This window comes from Cucumis melo, chromosome 7 (genome assembly GCF_025177605.1).
Source record: "Cucumis melo cultivar AY chromosome 7, USDA_Cmelo_AY_1.0, whole genome shotgun sequence".
Taxonomy (NCBI): Eukaryota; Viridiplantae; Streptophyta; class Magnoliopsida; order Cucurbitales; family Cucurbitaceae; genus Cucumis; species Cucumis melo.
In genome coordinates, this window is record NC_066863.1 from 1,677,796 (window position 1) to 1,698,456 (window position 20,661).

The following is a 20,661-nucleotide window of genomic DNA, read 5'->3' on the forward strand; positions in this document are numbered from 1 at the left end:
TTGTCCGTAAAGCCCTAATCGCCGTTGTTGCATCTCCACGAACCCAGTCGCCGCTGTCACGATCTCTCATTCGCATGGAGCTTGTTGCACCATCCATCCTCCTCCGTAGCACGCTGCCGCACCAGGGTGTACTCTCCTCGTCGTTGAAGAAGCCTCCGTCCTCAAGCAATCATGTTCCAAGTATGGGTGCATAGTTTGTATTAATTATAAGGTATTTTTAGATTCTATTACAAATGTATTTAAAAATCACATTTGTCAATTAGGTAGGGACATTTAAGACATTGTTCTCTCATTTATTATTTAAACTTTTTTTATTTTACTATTTTTTCAATTTAAAAATAAAATTATCATTTATCCAAATTAAACCAACAACTGTGTATTATGTATTATTCTATTCTTGTCACCCCTAACAAATTTAAGCAACATAAATTGTTTTCTGTTAGAGTTGGGTTTCGTTTCCAACGCTATGGCCCCTTTTGTTATTGGGCTGAATTGTTAGTACTTGTAATGGAGCCCATGTATATATATGTTCGAGCCCAACTTAAATAAATGGGAAAACAATCAAACTGAAGACAAAAGTTTGAGTTAAATCACAACCCTACATTTGTGTGTTTTTTTTATTTTCAAAGATATATATGCAACTTTGGGTTTGGTTTTTTTATTTTAAAAGATATCGAGTTAACGTGCAAATTAAAAATCAAATCTCTGAATTCGGATTTGATAACACAAACACTACCTCAACTTACATTGAAATTACCTTTAATAAAATTATTTCTCTCAACTTTTGGAGTTGTTTATGCTGAAATTTAAAAGTTTTACTTATGTTTTTAAGGGTGTATTAGAGTAGTCAATAACTTAGTTCAGTATGTTATCTCTCTTTGTTCCTTTTGTAATTTGGTTTGTCGATCTTTCTAAGTGGCTCTATATATTGTGTTATTTGTATGTTATTTCAAAATTACAAATTTAATTAATGAGTTTAAAATTTTTTATTAAAAAAATTTTAAACTTAATGTTAGTTACCTATAGAATTTAAATTTAAAGTTGCATCATGTTCATGAATTAATTCTTTAAAGAAATTATTGGGTTAAATTTGAAGAACAAAATTGAAATTTTTATGAATTATAGACCTAAAATTAATAAATAAAAGTATAGAGTAAAAAAAAAAATAAAAAAAAAAAAGGAAAAAACCGAGGCTTCTGGGTTGAATCGGAGAACCCACCCAAGTCCTCAACCCTACATAGATAGATAGAGAGGAATAGAGGGAGAGATTAATGAAGAGAAGGCGAAGACGATAACGGCTAACGGCGAATTCCTTGACATCAAATGGCGCTGCCGGCGTCAATATCACTGCCCTCCTTATCATCCACTTCCAGGGTAAAAACTTGTTTATCGACTCGATTGGTTTATGATGCAAATGAACTGAGTGAGCTCCATAATTTAGGTATTTCTTTAATTTGCTCCAAGAGTACTTCAGGTCTTAAAGAGAAGCCAACTGTGTGCAAAAATTTCTTCATTTCTTCTTATAGGATTGTTGGTATAATCGTATTGGTCTGTAGATCGTTGATTTGTTTTGATTCAGTTCATTAATTTAGTGGAGTTGTTAATTAGTCACTTAGTTTCTTGGGATTTTTCTTGTTGGGGCGTCATGGTCGGTTGTATGCGCCAATTTTGTTAAATTTTCCATTATCCATTAGTTTAAGTTTATGAGTTCGTTGGTGATTTACCATTTATTAGAGCCAGTGTTTGACATTTTATTTTCAATTGATATCGATTTTCAATTGGTGAGGAAGAAAGGTAAAGTACTGACTATATAACTCACGAGTTTGAATGAGATTTCCAATATTTTGCTCGTTTTAATCCAACGTAGGCTTGAGGTTGTTGTATATTTGCCTATTTATGCAGATTATACTATTCAAGGGGAAAACAACTCTTAATAGCTGTTTCCCGTTGAATGGTGGTCGCCGAGCTACCCTTACATCTTCAGTGAAAGTAAAAATGGCACGGTTTATGGATTCTAATTTCATGCCTATAGAGATTGAAAATCTAAAAGAGAAGATGCAAGAGGTTGTACCTGAACCCGTTAAAATTTTTCCTTGGAAGGAAGCAGAGAAGATACTGGTGGAGAGACTGGTTTTTATGGGGAAGGAGACACTGAAGTGGTCTCTTCTCTTGTTCTTTGTTCTTAGCTCCTTTTCAGATTTTGTAGCATCCATAGTTAGAAACCAGGAGTTACTGATTCCCATTGGTCTCTTTATTGGTGTCTTGTTGACTGACCTTTTAAAAGAGATATCTCAAGAAGTGTTTGGCAACTCTGAGGTACATTTTTGCTTCTACATTGTTTACTTTATTCCATGCTACTATAAGTAATATAACATCAACCATTCTACAGGAATCAAGCTTCAAGAAACAACTTTATGGTATCGGTTCCTTCTTCATTCTCGTGAAGCTAATTGTTTATGGCTTTGCAATTCAAGCACAGTTGTTTCCTCTGCATGTTGCAAATGGTGGCTTAATGCAAGTTTTGTGGCTGTGGAGAAATTTACCAAAAGAAAGAAATCAACCGAATGAACAGAGCCCGTTCGTAGGCCAAGGTACATCTTAAACATGGATGAATAAGATTGTTTCAGATGTTGATATTTGCTTCCTTGAAGAATTTGGTCGCATGTAAGGATGGGAGAACACAATATTATGATATGTATCGGAAACTTGTTTATCATTGGAGACAGTGGCGAGCCCCGGCTATGTATGAGTAGGTTTTCTTTTCCTTTTGGGTTCAACAACGCATGAAGTAGTAGAGAGATTTGAACTTTTGCCTACTCGGTTGAAGGCATTTTCTTAGACCAATTGAGTTATGCTCAGGTTTGCTTGTATGAGTAGGTTGTATCAAAACTCTCGCTCTTAGAGGTAATGCTAGCTAGGTATTGTGTATCGGCTGCATAATCTGGTAATGAGCGATATTTTGGCACCGTCTTCCTTTTGCCCTGCCTCTTTTTGGTCAATTTTGGTTCTATGTTGTGGTTCTTTCATTCTTTTGTGATATAAAGCATGTAGGTAAGAAATTATTAGTGGCAAATTTGCTCTAAGGAATTAAAACAAATTTCTTGGAGATGTTTTAATTGCTAACTTGTAGAATTATATTTTCTATGGACTTTAGTGATAGACAGGGGTATATCATTGTCTGTACGAATAAAATTTTGTTATGGGTAAATATTTTCAAAACAGTTCTCATTTAAAACCATTTTTCAATTTCCAATTTGTTATTGTATGTAATTTTAATTTCAAAATTCATTTGTAGTCAATTAGAAAATATTGAATTTTTGAAAATTTCTCTCTTCCCAGACCCCTAAGATTAGGTCATCGCGCGCAAGCCCATTTTCCAGTTTCCATTTATGATCCGTGGGCTTTCACTGGTCCAACAAGGTTTTAAAGGATAGGTAATTATAAAAGCAGTAACTCTGGAATAATTATTAAATATGTAATAATATTTTAAAAATATTACAAATATAGCGAAATCCCGTTGATAAAATTTTATGGTTACATCTGTTTTATGGTTTATCAATGATAGAAATATCAATGATAGATTCCTATCATTAATAGATTTTGATGCTCTATTTGTAATTTTTTTAAAATATTATTATATATTTAATTATTTTAAATATAATTTCTATATTTGCAACTATCCCTTAAACCATCAAGTCATTACTTCGACATTTTGTAGTAAACCGCGATATATTAACAAATCTCCTTTCCCCTACGCGACACATTATTTTCTCGCGAGTCTTTCTAATTTGCCACGCATGCAAATTTCACCTGCCGGACTCGTTACCGTCCCCAAAATTGCCATCTGGCGGAGCTCCCCCGCCTATATATAAATAAATGAAGAAGGCGGGAGGAAAACGTAAGAGGCATGCTTTCGAGTTTGGAGTGAGAATTTCGCCGTCCCGGAAAGAAAGAGAGGGATGTCGATTAATCTTTGGAGCATTTTTTCCTTTGGCCTCGTCGGCGCCGGGACAACCAATTCCTCCGCCGGGTGGTTTGCGCTATTCGTATGTTTGGAAGCTTTGGAGCATTCTTTTTTCCTCTGGACTAATCGGCGCCACACGGCCGCAGCCTCCCTTAATGCCTTGAGTTAGCGGTTTTCGTTTACCGTGTAATTCCTCGTTTTATGTTTTTGTATGAGTGCTGAATACATTTGATCTCTTATTTTCCTGTTAGAATGTGGATGGTTCTGTGCTTATAATTCTACTCTTTTTCTTCTTGAAATTGCATTTTTCTCGAAATGTTATCGTTTCATATCAGTTAAACAAGTGGTTTTGGCTATTTAATTAAGAAAGCAGTATGATCTTGAACAGTGTTCAAGAATGCGCTTCACTTGCACATATACTCAAAGAAATCTGACTCGAGATCTTTTCCGCGGTTCGCAATGGTGTCGTATGGACTTCTTTTTCCGTTTGAAATGATCTATGGAAGTCTGCTTGCCCGAGTTAAGGCTGAATTACATCTCCTATGATTCAATATGCAACATAGGTGAGAATACTGATTTTCCTTTTCAAATAAAAACGTCCGCAATGCTGGTTGACTAGATTGCACCTCCTATGATGCGTACTTCTTTACATATTGTTCTATTTGGTACTTAAGTGTTCGGCAAACTTTGTCACTTATATAATGCTTGGAGTTGGAGCAGTCATTCGGTTCGGCTATCTGGTCAAATGGATGGATCATTCATTCTATATTAGGTTCTACTGATTGTGCGGTCTAGAATATTTGCTTCAATTGATGTTTGAATTTCCTGTCACTCGTACACGAATTTCCGTTTTCTTTTGTCGAAGAAAAGTATTCTGATGATCTGATCTACGAGGTTGAATCATTTCTCTGCATGTTCATGACATTCCTGAAAAAAATGAACTAATCACTAAACTTTGATCTGTAATGTTTAGTTTTCTTTATGGAAGTCAGATCTCTATTGATTCCGCTTGGCTGATCAACTATCAAAAGTATGATATAATAGTGAAGATCTTGTAGAAATCTCTTGCTAGCTTTTGTACTAGATGTATTGTTTGTAGAAAGCTCTTGTAATTGATATCTAGAGTTTATGCTGATGAAAGCTGTTGTAGAAATAGTTTTCTAACGAATGATTCCATTTGAGATCGTTTCGTCAAATAGACTTGAGATGTTTGGTACTTCTAATGGGGAAAAGCTAATTATTCATGGCCATTGCACAAAAAGGTGTAGTTTCTGTGTGCAAGAAGACTATGAAGAACTATAGAGTGGTGCTTTTCAAAATTTTATTTTAAACATACAATACCGTTGCCAGTTTTTTTTTTTTTTTTGTAAGGAAAGTATTACCATTGTCTTTGTTGTTCGTATTAAGAATTGATCATAGATTTAGAAGCATCAAAAGGATTTCACATTTTTATCTCAAACTTATAAGGCATTGACCCGTTTCCTCAGGTCTTTTCTTGTGTCAATTTACATGCTGTTCTTAGAGGTTTTAAGAAATAGAGGCAGAAATTTAGGGGTGTCAAATACTATGCTCTGGTACTTCATTTTCTGATCTTTACTTCCACGTGTTTGAACAAATGGGAAGTGTCTTTCATGTGTAAACTGAATTTAGGATATAAGTAGCCAAACTTGATCAAGAGTGCAATTACTACATGATCTTCAAATCTGGAATTTTGCTGCATTCTACGTCAGTTTCTATGGATCTAACTGCATATGCATGTACCTTGCGTTTTGTTTTTCTTCTTTATTATTTATTTTCATTTTTGTATGATAACAATGTTCCTTGCTTTATCAACTTAGAAGTGAAGTGCTTGAATTTCTTTTTATATACCAATTCTCTCAATTACAAGATTGTGTTATTAAGACTTCAGATCATTAGTTTGTGTGTATAATATATCTTATGAAGGTGTATATAAGACATGCAGAATGTTCTCCTTTAAAAGAGGAACAAAATATGTTAATTATCACGGAGCAATTGGTAGATTGATTATACAGGGCCTCCAAGTGAGAGTATGTGGCATTGTCTGTGTCGCTACTCAGTTTCCAGGTCTAGACAGGTCAGCATGTTCTTTGATATCCCTTTTTAATTCGGTATTGTATCCATTATCTTTGTACATTATGATTAAACTATACCTAATAAAGGCCTTTCTATAATATAAACAAGTAAAATCTAAATATTTTCTTACGTTGTCTATGGATGTGTAGTTTTTGTTCCTTGTTCCAAAAACAATGTTAGATGACGAATTGGACATTTTTTGAGGCAAATAAAAAAAAAAAACAATGAAAACAGAGGATCAAATTAAGGTTCTCATTATGTCGTTGGGTCATCTATTGTACATAATGTCATTGAATCAGCAACATAAAATATGGTATTTTTGTCCCAAATTAAAGTTTTAGCTTTGTATGTCATTTCTTAATCAGCAAATATTTCTAAAATAGGCCCAGAACTTCCCCTGCATTTTTTCCCCTATACGATTAGTTCTTTTGAAATCTTTAAGCAATACTGTACTTCTTCCATGGGAACTAGGTATTACAAACTCATAAAATTTGATCTTCTTATTATAAATTTTTCCTTATTTTACGGACTTAAGTTTTGATATGACAAGCGAAGAAAGCTCGTTGCATGGGTGTGTTTTGAGACTGTCCTTCACACTGAGTGCATACTGATATTCCACGACTGCCCATCAGATCATAATTATGAACCGAGTTCATAGGAACAGGATATTTAAATGCATAAACCCTTTAATGTTGCAGACAGCATTTTGAGCGGGATAAAAGAAGTATCATCTATCATCTATGTCAAAACAAGAAAATGAAGGTGTAATGGGGAACCTTTGCTATTGACTCTTGAAGAAGGCAGGTGAGTGAAAAAACATGCTTCTTTCTCCTCCCATTGGACTAAGAGTTTCTGGATTTTAATATCGTTACACCTAGCCCTTTTTAATGCCTATTTTGGCGTCAATCAAACCATTGAGAATGGTATATTATATCCCAGGGTAGAAGCCTTGCCCAGGTTGTAATGGGAAAATTTTCTATGCTACAGTAGTATACTACTGCGTGTCACATCAACGCTTTTATAGGTAGGATGAGACTCGCAAATTGTGGCAACAGACTAACATTTCCTAGTTCGTTATGCTTCCTCTATCTTTGATTTAAAATCCCTTTTCTTATCTCAGGATGTTTGGTTTTTCGCTCTAGTTGGCCATTTTTGCTTTCCCCTTATCAAGATTCTAGGTCTGTTTTTTTTTTTTTTTTATTATTATTATTATTCTTTTTCCTTTTTTTTGTTTAATGTTATATGGAAGCATCTGGTTAGTACCTTCCAATCCCATTGGTGCTAGGGGAAAACCTGCCTTAGAATTGGTATACGATTGAGTTGATTCGAATCTTTTGCGCTTTTGTGCTGGTTTTTTAAATAATTTACTTAATTTTTTATTTTAGAAAAATAGAAAATATCAAAAAACCATTAAAATTTTAAAAATATTTTGTCTTTAATTTTTTTTTTTTCTTATTAGCATTTTCATTCTAAATTTTAAAAATACATTCAGATGTACATGAAAATTATTTAATCAATTTCAAGAAAAAATTAACATTAAATATCTAAGATCTACAAAAACATTTGAACTAAATCTAGGATCTACGGAAACATTTGGAAATCAAAATAATATTTTAACTTTAAAAAAGTTGGGTTGGAAGTGAGACGAATAAATATAGAACTTTAAATTTGGATGATTGTTGTTCAATCTCGTTTTTTTTTGTACAAATAATGAAGGTTTTATAGTCTAGAAATTTAGGCCCTTCCTGATTAGTTACTTTTGAAAATAGAAAGTTAAATAGTAGAACATGTTAAAATATTTCAATCCTTGCCGAGCAAGAACATGTGTTTAGGAACCCAAGTCAGACGAAATTCCTACCAAACTGTATTCCGAACTGGTTCATGGGATTGACATCTTTAAAAGAAACAATCTCAACTGAGGCACACTAGGTTTTGAACAACTAGCACTCACACAACTTAACAGAAAAAAAAAAAATAAAATAATTAATGAGTAGATTTTTACAGGCATCATCAATCTATAGAACCAAAAAGGTTTAGTACAAAATCCATAGCATTAAGACCTTTGTTCTCACATAACCTCTCTCTTTTTCTTATCACGGAAGTGTTATCTCTCTCTCACAACGGGTGGAGCCCGGTAATAAGCTGCAACGGTCTTGGGGAAAAACATCTGCCTTACTCCTTCAGCTTTGATAATAGGAAAGATAATGGCCGATGCACCCTGCAATTTAAGTAAATGCTTAACGACAAATCCGTTCTAATTGTTCTTAATTAATTTCCCCAATTTTAGTTCCTCTATATTAGCCAATTATATAGAACGTCTGGTAACGTTTTTCTTTTTTGAAGTCCAAGTTCGTTAGGTAATGGTGGTGGGATTCAACCTTTAAGACAAGGTTTCTCAGAACTAGGAATAGAACAAAAAAATTTACAATTACATTTCTAGTTAGATGGATTCAAATACGTAAAATTAGCTGATTGACTTGCTCTATTTAAAAAAAGAAAAAAATGGCTAATCTTGTAAATTAAAGTTATCATTCTCATAACATTTTCAATGCTTCACCTGATATCCAAAAATATGAATAAGGGAAGCATAATTGACAAAAAAATATGAATAAGAGGAGCGTAATTGACAAAAAAAAAAACAAAAAAAAACCAAGTTGACCATCCAAATCAAAGTTGGTAGATTGGAACTTTTCAAAATCAAGAATTTTCAAAAAGTATTTTTAGTGATTAACTGATTGGTCTAACAAAAACAGAATGACCTTTATTCATAATCAGTCTAACAAAAACAGAATGACCTTTATTCATTGATGTCGAGGTTAGTTTGATATTATATTAAACCAACTGATCAGGTTTTGTAAAAAAACTGACTTCAATCAGCTGGTCATGGAAAGTTAAACTAACTCTTAAAAAGATGTGCCCTGTACCAAAAAAATTATTTTGAAACAAGATATTTCACAAATCCATTTAGAAAGCACTCTGTTCTTACTCTCACCCTTGGTTTCTGGATTGCAAGTGTGAGAACGAATATCATTTTGGAAGAGCACTTTTACTTCCGTCTAAAAAAAATAGGAAAAAATCCCAAAACAGAAGCGACATTTATTAGTAATTAAGTAGACGTTTCCAGAAGAAAAAGAAAAAAGAAAACAATCGTAATCGACGTTTTAAGACTATCAATTTTATCACTTATTAGCATTTATTACCATTAATACTACAGCGAAAGCAGTGTTTGAAAACTTGTGGAAGATGGCAAAAGATGCACACCCCGTAGGCTAGGATTCTTTTTTAAATAATAATGACATTTGAAAGGCCGTTGGACTCAATTATCCGGCACTTCCAGACAACAGGATTGATTATAAAATTGATTTGATTTAATTATGCTAATAGATTCAATTAAATGCTTCTTTTATGTTGAAGTTTTGTTATATTTAGTAAATGTTTTTGTTTATTTTGTTATATTTGAAATGGTATGAAAAATGAAAAAGAGTATAGTTGTATGCGCGTACCGAAATCAATCTGGCTCCAATCCAAACACGTTTGGGAGAAGGAAATGGGATGAGTAGTCGACCAACACCGTATATTGCGACTGCAAAGAAATGGAGAACCAAACTCAAGGGGCGAGGGTTCAACCCGGAGAGTAAAGAAACTGGTCCATTCGAGAAGATTCCACCCAAGCTTAAATAATCGAAGCAAGCCTGACGCATTTCCTTTCTAGCCTGATCTGGTGATGCACAAAACACCTTATATAGGGCACCTGCCAACGTGTTTATTGTCGAAGCCACTGGCTGCAATTACCACAAATCAAACAAACTCATTGCATGTACAACATAACTTTGTGTGTTTGGTATTTGTTATTGCTACTTTTTGTTTTAAGTACGTTTTGAAATATTACCAACTTAGTGAGTGACTGGTGTAGGTTCTCAATTGATCTTGATTATTGTTTTGATATCTCCAAATATTTGGATTAGTTTCTAGTTAATGCTCATTTAACATGTGGTTGATTTTACCACACTTAAGTTGTCAAGGTAATTTTTAGGATGTCAAATTCCAAACAAGTAGCGACCTTAATTGACCCTAAGGTTAACCTACTGTGATTAAAAACTGATATTGAAGAAGAAGATGGCCATCTAAAAATGATTCCGAAGGGATTAAATGAAAATTTTTCCAAGGATGTATTAAGAAAAATGATGTTTGTTATACTGCAAAAATGGCACGAATTTTCAAACCTTTTTCCAAAAATTATGTTTTGAGAAAAGAAAATTACTTGGAACTAAAAGGCAGAAGAACTGAATAGTTACCTTGCGTAGAGTGTAGAATGCTTCAAGATACTTGCAGAGAGTGGGTGCATCATTCAGATCACGCAGAGGCTTGAGAAGATCTCTAAGAACAACAATGTCAGACAATGCAACGGTCATTCCGCCACCAGTTAGAGGGTGACGCATATTGAATGCATCCCCCATCAATAAGGCTCCGGGGGTAGGATATGGATCTGCTGGCATACTTCTATTTGGCATTGTTCTGATATTACCCTTATCGATAGCAGCTATGAAGGAATTATAAAGTTGAGGAGGAATCTGTGTATGACAAACTTCATACGGTCATTAATTTGGTTCGATCATATTCATATTGAGGTAGATGAGTGAAGAAAAATTACAGATGAGATTATGGGAAAGAATAGAGAGTGTATTCGCACCTGAGGAGCAACAACATTCTTCAAATAGTTAGCCATTTCACCGTTTGAAATGGAAGGAACTTTCTGTCCAGGCACATCCACCAGACAGCGGATCTCTGTACTGCTAATGGGATAAAACAAAATAGGAGAGGGGTCTGCGAGTATCACATGTCCATGATTTGCATAAGGAAGATCGCAATTCTCGAGTATGAGGCCAACAAAACAAGAGGGAACATCAACCTAGAAAAGATTCACGTATTTTAAAATCTTCTTAGCATATGGAACAGTATCCTAGTTTTTAACATTGAGTAAAAGTAACTTGAGCGTAAAACTATCGGCAGTGAGTTGGACAAGTACAAGTAGCAGCAGGACAAGTATAATCCAATACCGAGAATTGAAAGTCGTTCACACCTTAGGGTTGCAAAGAGAGCGTCGCAAATTTGAAAAGCAACCATCACAAACAATAGTTAAAGGTGCATAAGCTGTCATCTCCTGTCCAGACTTGTTTTTGTACTGCACTCCTTTAATTGTACCATTTTCCTCGAGCAGAGAAGTGACTGTTCCCTGCTCCAAGCGTACACTACAGAAGTAGACAAACAAATTAGGAAAAAGGGGAATGAAACAAGTCCGGAACAAATCACGAGGAGAATACTTAATAAAAAGATATTAGTATGGTTATTAACTCAGATTTAAATCTCAACTATGAACAATGAATGAAGTACAAGTATCCCTTGTTCAGGACCAAATACTTATATATGCCTTCTCTGTCAAACCTTCAGAAAAGCATGTGCATGGTGCAACACGACAAAAACTGTGAATACTTTTAAATTTTAGTAAGAATCCTAGGGCAGCTCTTGTTTCATTGCATTACTCAAATTTTAGTAGAAATTTCAATTAAATCAAGTGAAGATAATAAATGCAGCACAGGAGGATAGCTCTAGATACAACATCAAAAACAACAATGATAAAACGAATAAAAGGGAATTACTTAGGCAGGGATGCGGCCTTCTCGCGCATCCTTTGAATGAAGCGTCCATTGTGAAAGCTCCTCCCAGACACGTCCGAATGAAATTTTTCCAAGGGGTAGGAGAGTCTAGTATCCTTTCCATCCTTAAAAAGAGCATAACCATACACTCTTTGGGCATCAATATCATCCACACAATCTGCATAAACAACAGTATATCAACACCCAATTCTAGTGTTCTCAAGAGGCTTAGAAGAAAATCCTCGTCAACAAACAACCATTAGATATCAATGAAATAAACCAACCTTCAAGTCCCAACTCTGTTAACTTAAGATAGCCTCCCGGTTGTAATAATTCACCAACAATTCTGTCCGGCTCTGACAAGTCTCTTTCAATCACATGTACTTGACGACCATCCTGTGTTTCAAAAATCATTCAACATAAATAAAATGACTAGTTCATTCGTTCTTCAAAATTTTCAGCAAATGCATGTGCTAACAGATCAACTATCAGCGAGGAGTGTCAAAATTAAAATCCCTTTGCTGGAGAGTACAACCCAAAAAACGAATGTTAATTGGGACGGACACGACAGAATTTTGTTTTCATGTAGGCTCCAGATACATAAACAAGATGCTTTTGTCATACATATTTTCGTGGTAGCTGGCCAACAAAAAGTTGGAGCGACAAAAGGCCAACTGTCAATTTAGACACGATGACAAAGCAAATAGTCAGCAGATAGATAACAAGCCCATTTTCCTTTTCTCTTGGCCTTTTTTTCCTTAAGCCTCCATAATTGATAGAAAAATATTTCCTACTAATTCATCTTTGAATTATCTCAAGACGTGCTTAGAGCTCTGTATTTAAAATATATGTTTCTTCCGATCACTTGCTCGAAAATTTCACAGATTAAACGTTTTCCTTCTCTTTTTTTCCCAATAAATTATGTGTAACGAAAACCATAAAACATGTGGAGTGAGATTCAGTTGGTGAAAATCTAAAATCGATCTCAGAATATTTGGGGAAAAAGCACTCGAAAACACTCTCAAAACAATTTAAACTTAAAAAGTCATATACGTTCGAGAATTATGTTTCATTTCACCACAAATCAAGTCTTCGAGAAATCTGAAACAAAAATCAAAATCAACAAACAAACATGTAATGACACGGTGAGGCATTTCTATCAAAAGTTCTAACAAAAAGTGTTTCCTTCGAGAAGAAACCTTGACTGTGCATGAATCAAGCAATTCAACTTCAGAAACTGGCTGTGCACAAACTCCGGATTAAAGATAACTCCTCTCAAAAGCATCATTCTTAATAATTCTGAAATGCTTATCCGCGGAGTATAAACTCTAAATCATAAATTTATATTAGATTTCTACATAATTCCAGTGCATAAACCGGAATCTGCTCGAGTTTCGAAAGAAATAATCAAATAAAAGTACATTCAACATGTGATTTCACACACGAAAGCAGAGCATAAAATAGACACGCTGACTTAACAACGTACCGCCATGTGATACTTCCTTCGTGAACAACAATGCCAAACTATAACGCGGAAATGTCATCTAGAAAGAGAAACTGAGTGCCAAATGGACATAAAACATACAATACCTAAGCAAGTCATAACGAAATTTAGTTTCTACAATTTCTAATCACTCGAATCCGATTTTCCACATTAACATTTCTCAAGTAAAACTATCAGAAATCGTCCGCCGTTTAACACGAAACTAAGAGAGAGCGCTTAGTTTGAGAAAAACGTTGGAGAACAGAAGGATAAGATTACCTTGGCGAGAGTATATGCAAGAGCGGATCCGGCAACACCGGCTCCGACAATGATAATGTCGCCGTCGCTATTACTCGATTTGCATTCTCCATTCGTGGTGGCGATATTCTTTAGGCTTTCACGCCTCCGTTCATTCGAAACTCCGCAGTTTTTCTTTCCGAACAATAAATATAGAGCCGAAGCTCCAAGAACAGAGGCCAAGATCCATCCTAACGCGCATTGATCCACCATTTTTTCCGAGTACAGATGCAGCGACCTCAAAGAGACCGCCAATCCGACGACGACAGCGACGATACTCTCTCTCTCTCTCTCTCCTATGGCCCTCCGAGTTTTCTCCCTCTATCTCTCTCTCTCTCTCTCTCTCTCTCTCTCTCTCTCTCTCTCTATCTCTCTTCTATTAGATTATAAATTCTCTCTGCGCGTATCTCTCTCCGCTGGCGAAACTTTACGCCAACGACCGAGTTGCTTAACGGAACCCCATAAAACTCACCAGGAAAGTGGACCCTTTTTATAGCCATCTAAATTAAAAAAACATATATACTATTAATATTAACTGGCCACGTGGCTTTATTAAAATAAAATAATATGTGTCTTCAGTATTAACCTGCACGATTTGATGCTAACATGAGCCTCTCTGCCAGCACTAAGACACCTATTTTCCCATTATATCCATTTCCCAATCCCATTTCTCTCTCTCAATTTTGCATTTTCTTCTAAAGCACTCATTACACAACTGCAATTCCGACCGGAATATCATAAGAATTACTCTACAATTCTCTCTTTTTCTCTTCTATATAAAAAATATCAATTACGATAAAATTTGATCAGAATATTTGTCACGTTGTACTAATGTTTTATGATGTAAAATACTTTTCATAATTTTCTTTTTTATCTTGCTTGAGCTTAAATAATTAAAGAAAACATGTTAATCGTTCCACTAAAGTCCTTCCTCTATTATTACACTTTGATATTATGATTTTAAAAAACTTATTATACATTTTACTATCATGTGTGCTTTACTCATCTCTTGTTGAATGTTGTTGTCGCTTTTGTAGGTTTAGGATTAATTTTGGTTGATAATTTACTTTAACTAGAGATAAATTTGGTAAAGTACTTTTTCCAATTACTTTTTATCAAGTAGATTGAGAAGATCCGGTCAAAGTACTTTTATTTATTTTTCGTATAGTATGCTCTGCTAGCCAACTTTGATTAGACTAAATATTTAACTTCAAGTATAGTTTTCTTGTGTAACTCAGCAACATCCATTTGTTTTTCCAAATTATGTGTTCACGAAAAGAAACCTTAATTTCTTTTAAATTACAACTTAAATGTTAGTCTTTGATTAGCTATTGAGTTTTATTTTTCTTTTTTCCTTTTTCTAACTAATCATCACGAATATTTAACGGTTGAATCATTTTTTAGATATTAATAACTCAATTTTACTAATATTTAATTGTATTATTATTATTATTATTATTATATATAACATTCATATTTTTTTTCAAATACGATTAAGAAGTGGAAGGATTTAAAAATGAGATTTTTAATCACAGGTTCGTAGTGATATCAGTTAAACTATCGTTGACATGTAAACGTCGATTTTTTAAGATTATATTGACATCACAAACATCATATGAATAATATAATATGTATGATTATTATGAGTTCAAATATTTCATTTTGATGCATCAATTAGATATGATTATTTTGTTTCCCTTTTCTTGAATATTGTGGATATTTTTTAAATTTAAAAGAGTTAAATAGACAATTTAGGTTAAAAAGGGGTTATTTAGTGGCAAACATGGGGTAGATTTTAAGTGAGAGAGGGTTTAGTCTTGAAAAAGACAACCACAATTGTCTGACACTAACGCTAGTTGACGTCCGTCGTTTAGTCCGTTGTTATTCTTTCTTTTTTAAATGTAATTATTAACTATTATTTTAAAAACAGAAAAATATCAAAAAAATAAAACATTTAACGAAAATTTACATTCCATGTAAAAACTAAATTATAACAATAATCCTAAGATTATGATAATTCTAGTGTTATATAATATGAGTCTGAACAAAAAATTATTATCGATAGTGTTATGGTAATATGTGTTTGATGAAGAGTTATGATTGTAGTAATTTAAAAAACAATAATAGAATTTTGATTGGGTTATTTGAGTAAATAGTTTTTATTTTATTTTTTATTTTTAAAAAAATTCTTAATATATATATATATATATATATTTCAAATATTTCATGAACTCCTAAAAATAATAAAATCTTCCCTTTTTCATATAATTCTTTCAAATTCTCCTCAATCTCCCAAATTTGCCAAATATCTCTCTACAGATCCATGGTCTCAAATTTATCAAATTGGCCCAAACTCTTCCTAATTTCATCACATACCACATTTTTATTTTCATTCAGAAAAAGAAAAATTTTCTTAAAACTATCTCAACTCTGTTTAGAATTCATTGCTAGAATAGGGTTGATGTAGAAATAGTTGCAAAAATAGAGCCAACCGAAAAATATTTGCAAATTTCAAGTTTTTTCCTTTTTTGCCTTATTAGTAATTTTATTTTAGTGGGTGAGGTTTTAAAGGAAAATAATTGAAAAACAAATATATTCAAACAAGTGTGTCAGTTCACTTTGGTTTAGTCCTCAAGGAAGACTCAACCCTATCACAAAACCATCTCTGCTTGCTACCATGTCTTGTAGAAGACTCCAAGACATGAATACAATGAGACAAAACAAATAGCTCTACTTTTGCAAATATTATTCAAACAATTCTTTTTGCAAATTTTTTCGAAATAACCCTATTTTAACATTAGATCCCTTGCAACCTTATCCAACATCGTCTTAGTCCAAGATAAATTCACCTCATCTATTTATAAATCAATTTAGAGTTGAGAATTTAGATTTTTTATTAAAAGAATGTTTATAAACACTACTTCCATCGATTAGTTTATGTGTTTTAATGTCTACGTTCCAAGAGTGTTTTCAAAATCAATATCAAGTTTTTTAAAATAAAAATTATTTAGTTATAAAAAACCGTATTTTTATATTTTCTATTTATGTGAAAATCAACAAGAAATTTGTAAATAAAATTTTTAAAAAACCACTAAATACAATTTTTTTTTTTAAATCGATGACCAAACAAAGCCTTTATTCCCCATTAATGAAAATTACTACTAGTTTTGTGTTAATTAGTATAGAATTATTTTAAGAACACAAGACATTTGATAATGAGTCGGAGAATGTTGTGTTTTCCACTCTGTTTATGTCTTGTTGTAGTTCAATGACAATACAATAAAGGTTCAAAATAACTCATAGACGGTAGCAGATTTATGATTCATTTTACTGATAGAAAAAGTTGATGAGCACTATATTCTTAAAAGTTAAATAGTAATGAAAAAGAACCATTTTTTTAGTTCAACGATACAGGAGACAAATAATTGAACCTCCGATCTCTAAATAGAAATTTGTGTCCATTCAATGGTCATTGAATTAATAGTTCATTTCATTGTGAAGATAAATAATTGAATCGTTATTATTCAAAATAGTAATTATTGTGTCAAAATGGACATAACTTAATTGAATAAAAATTGTACTATTAACTTTAAAAAGTCATAGATTTTATCTCTCCATGTATTCTAAAAAAAACCGTGATTAACAATGCTTTATGGAAATTATTGCAAATGACAAAAAATGTTGTAAATATTTACAAAATATAACAAAAAAAATTATTTTATTAATGAGTCTTTCTGTATACCTCTATCAATATCGTAGATAGACTTCTATCGATGTCTATCACATCAGTGTCCATCAATGATAGATTTAAATTTTGTTATGTTTTTTATATATTTTTGTTAATTGGCTATATTTGATAATATCATGACACTTTATTAATATTCAAATCGGTAAATACTCTTCTTAAATCATGTCTATTAGAGAGAAAATTTTGTATTATCGTAATACCAACGGTTTAACCTTCATCAAATGATTTATTATTTATTTATATTAAACCCAATCATTTTTAAATATTTATTATTACACCAATGAATGGATAATTTATGAAAATACTACTGTGAAAATTTTTCATTAGGGTTGTTAATTATTTGGAAAATAAAATTATAAGATAGTGTAAATATATATTTATACACTGTTCACTGTTCATTGTGATTGAACCTTTCAAACAATAAATCAATTAGTTTTTTTTTGTACTGAAAAGGAAATATTTATTCATTAGTTAATTGAAACGTTCAACATTTGATTCTCACCACACCACAGAAGCACATGGCCGGCTCCTAAGCAACGAGCCAACTACTTCTCTTAGCAAATATAAATTTACGATACAAAATAATAACATTTATCTGTCAATAACAATATATATATATATATATATATTTCTTAAGCTTCTCTTGTTCTTTTTTATTTTTTCATTTCATTCGGCATACTAGGTAGTTGGTCGTGTCGACTCGAGAATATTTTAACCGATAAAATTACCAATTGTTTTTGTTAGGCCAATAGATGACAAAAATCTCTATGTGATGTTGACCAAACTAATTATCACTATCAAAACCCTACATCCCGATGTCTCTTAACTATTGATTTCGTACTTATAAAAACTATTGTCTTTCAAAATTTAAATGAGAATGTAATAGAGAATCTAACAATGAAACAAGTAGTTGTCATTCAACCACTGAAATTAGCCCATAGAAAAATGATTGGATGTATCATTCTAATATCTCTAGAACCATATAAGAACTCCAAACATTTTCTCTTAAAAAAGAGGTCAAGCCTAACAAAGAAGGTCGCGTCACATGCTAAACTACAAACTCCCATATAAATAGTCCAATAAACTAACTTTTTTTAATATAACAACTAGAATAAAGATAGTACCAATAGAAGATATTCAAACCACAAATCTCATAGTTACTACTATCATTACACGCATTAAAAGTATTGCCACTAATTACCCTACCTATATTTATATTATAAATACAATGATCATTTAATTGTGCCAAATTCTTAATCAAATTAATAATTAGTAGTTGGCATAAATAAAAATGGTAAAAAATAAGTATAATGAATTTTGTTTTAAAGGGTAATTTTATTTATACCTAATTTGTCCATTTTATTTGAAAAAATCCCATAAAAAATGGAGCGGTTGCCACGATCGAAAAGCCACTATTCTGTCTTTAAAAAAAAGAGAAAGAAAGAAGAGTTGCTTTGAAAAAAGAACAAACAAACAAAAAGAAAGAAAAGGAAAAAGGAAAAAGGAAAAGAGGGGATCCACTATGCTATATTGCCAATGCCAACTCACGTCTTATTAAATGTAACGCCTACTATGCTATTTCTTTTTTTTCTTTTTTAGGGTTGAAAAATCCAGAAATTTCGAGACAAGTAGATCGCATCGCATCTTAAGTCATGTATAGTGAAATCTAATTCCAAGTTATTCAACAACGGTACTACGAAACCGCATACTCAGAGTAATTTCCTTTTTCTTATCCTATGATCCTTTTCCTATTCATTGTGTACCATAATAATTCATAGCAAAAATTAAATAAGATCGCATCACATTTATTGTGAACACAAATTTACGTCTCCTTCCAAATTTTCTCCAAAATTGTGCAATATTGGTCAACCGTTTATTCACGGTCAACTTCGTCGTATATACATGAGTTAAAAACTAAAAATTATTATAAATGATAAAATTTTCGAAAATATTTAGAAGATCGAAAAATGTGTTGAATAGGATACCTTTTCAAAATATTTACTAGAATAGCATAGTTTTAAAAACTATTTTGTAAAATATTGTTCGTTTTGATTTTTTTGCCTTCATTTTTCTTTTTAATTAAATAGCGATTTGAGTGTTGAATAGTTGATCAATGTCTAATAAACAATTAGTCTAAATTGCTAAAACGTAACAAACACTATTTTATTTCTTTTTATATCGGACTTTAGAAGTTCAACGAATTTAATCCGTATAAAATAACAATAAAGCACTAAAAATTGGGATTTAATGTATAAATGCAATTGTTAAGTTAAAACAAATTAAGAATAAATTAGATGGTTGACATACATTTAATCAACCAATTGAATACAAAAAGGAAATATAATTATTTGCTTAGCTTAAGAACTATATATTTACATTTATGGTTTAGGAATTTAAAAAGGTTAATAAATATACTTTAAAGTAAAAACTAAGAATTTTGTATATATTAACTAAGGGTTCGTATTAAAAAATTTGAAAGTATGAATCGGAAAAATAAAATAGTAAAAAATGATAATTTAGCTAAAAGACTTAAAGATAGGAAAATAAGAATGTGATTTTAGGGAGAAATCAAGCAATATAATCATATACTACAAAGTAACAATTTCAAACAAATTGTAGTCATGAAGAGAGAGTATTTGTATACATAAACTACAAAGTATTAACAAATTAATCAATATAATAGAATCTATAAGGCAAAAAAAAAAAAAAAAAAAAAAGCATGAATAGACAAAAAAAGAAAATTCAATTATAAGTACTCATGCCAGCTATTTAAAGTAATAAGATAAAAGATGTTATTGCTAACTATTTAAATTTTAAATTCAGTTGTAAGTATTTATTAGAAAAAAAATATTTAAAATTTGTCTTAAAAGTGTTTGAACCGAGTCCAATCCATGAACTCCCTTGGTACATAGTCAATGAGTTGGGTCTTCAACTAAAAAGTTATACATTCAAGTTTATATCCAATTATTTTGTACTCATGTCGATATATAGAGAATGACATACACCTAATTAATTAGATGGCGTTAGATTAGTATACCAATACTAAACAAATCTAATATTATAAAAATTATATAAAAAAATACTCGTTTTGTATCCCAATCTAATTTGTATTCAAACCAAACAAAACTAAAAATACCATTAATATTTTTAATATTGTTTAAAAAAACCAAACTATTTACCCCATCTAGAAAAAGGGTTAAAATTCATAAAAGTAAATAATTTATTTTTCTTTTTTAACATTTCATAAAAAGACTAATAAAACAAAACTAATTTAGTATTTAAAAAACAAAACCATATAAAAAAAATCACTAATATAAAACTTAAAAGAAATTTATACTAATAAAATCAAATTTCTATTAAAAAAAAAACAAATAAACATTACTTTTTTAAAAATTAATAAATTATTTTTTTTAAAAGCACT

At 31.8% G+C, this 20,661-nt stretch overlaps 2 protein-coding genes and 1 long non-coding RNA gene across 4 annotated transcripts; 2 read left to right on the top strand and 1 right to left on the bottom strand.

Moving 5' to 3' along the window:
• Positions 1-1,173: 1,173 nt before the first annotated feature.
• On the top strand, positions 1,174-2,999 carry LOC103493634 (uncharacterized). Its single transcript, XM_008454466.3, has 3 exons — positions 1,174-1,374; positions 1,903-2,316; positions 2,390-2,999. Exons 1-3 carry the CDS (start codon positions 1,324-1,326, stop codon positions 2,600-2,602), a joined length of 678 nt encoding a protein of 225 aa, XP_008452688.2. The 5' UTR covers positions 1,174-1,323; the 3' UTR covers positions 2,603-2,999.
• Positions 3,000-3,708: 709 nt separating this feature from the next.
• LOC103493633 (uncharacterized) lies at positions 3,709-6,862 on the top strand. Of its 2 annotated transcripts, XR_007822580.1 has the most exons (4): positions 3,709-4,150; positions 4,353-4,527; positions 5,928-6,059; positions 6,757-6,862. It is a non-coding gene; the product is annotated as an uncharacterized LOC103493633 (long non-coding RNA). The 2 variants fall into 2 exon arrangements; XR_007822581.1 differs by having other exon boundaries at positions 5,909-6,862.
• Positions 6,863-7,899: 1,037 nt separating this feature from the next.
• On the bottom strand, positions 7,900-13,956 carry LOC103493632 (squalene monooxygenase SE1-like). The gene is made up of 8 exons (XM_017045860.2): positions 13,475-13,956; positions 11,997-12,108; positions 11,716-11,890; positions 11,139-11,307; positions 10,749-10,967; positions 10,354-10,629; positions 9,562-9,840; positions 7,900-8,276 (listed from the first exon to the last, which is right to left on the bottom strand). The coding sequence occupies exons 1-8, from the start codon at positions 13,703-13,705 to the stop codon at positions 8,163-8,165; spliced, it is 1,575 nt and encodes a 524-aa protein (XP_016901349.2). The 5' UTR covers positions 13,706-13,956; the 3' UTR covers positions 7,900-8,162.
• Between the last annotated feature and the right edge of the window lie 6,705 nt (positions 13,957-20,661).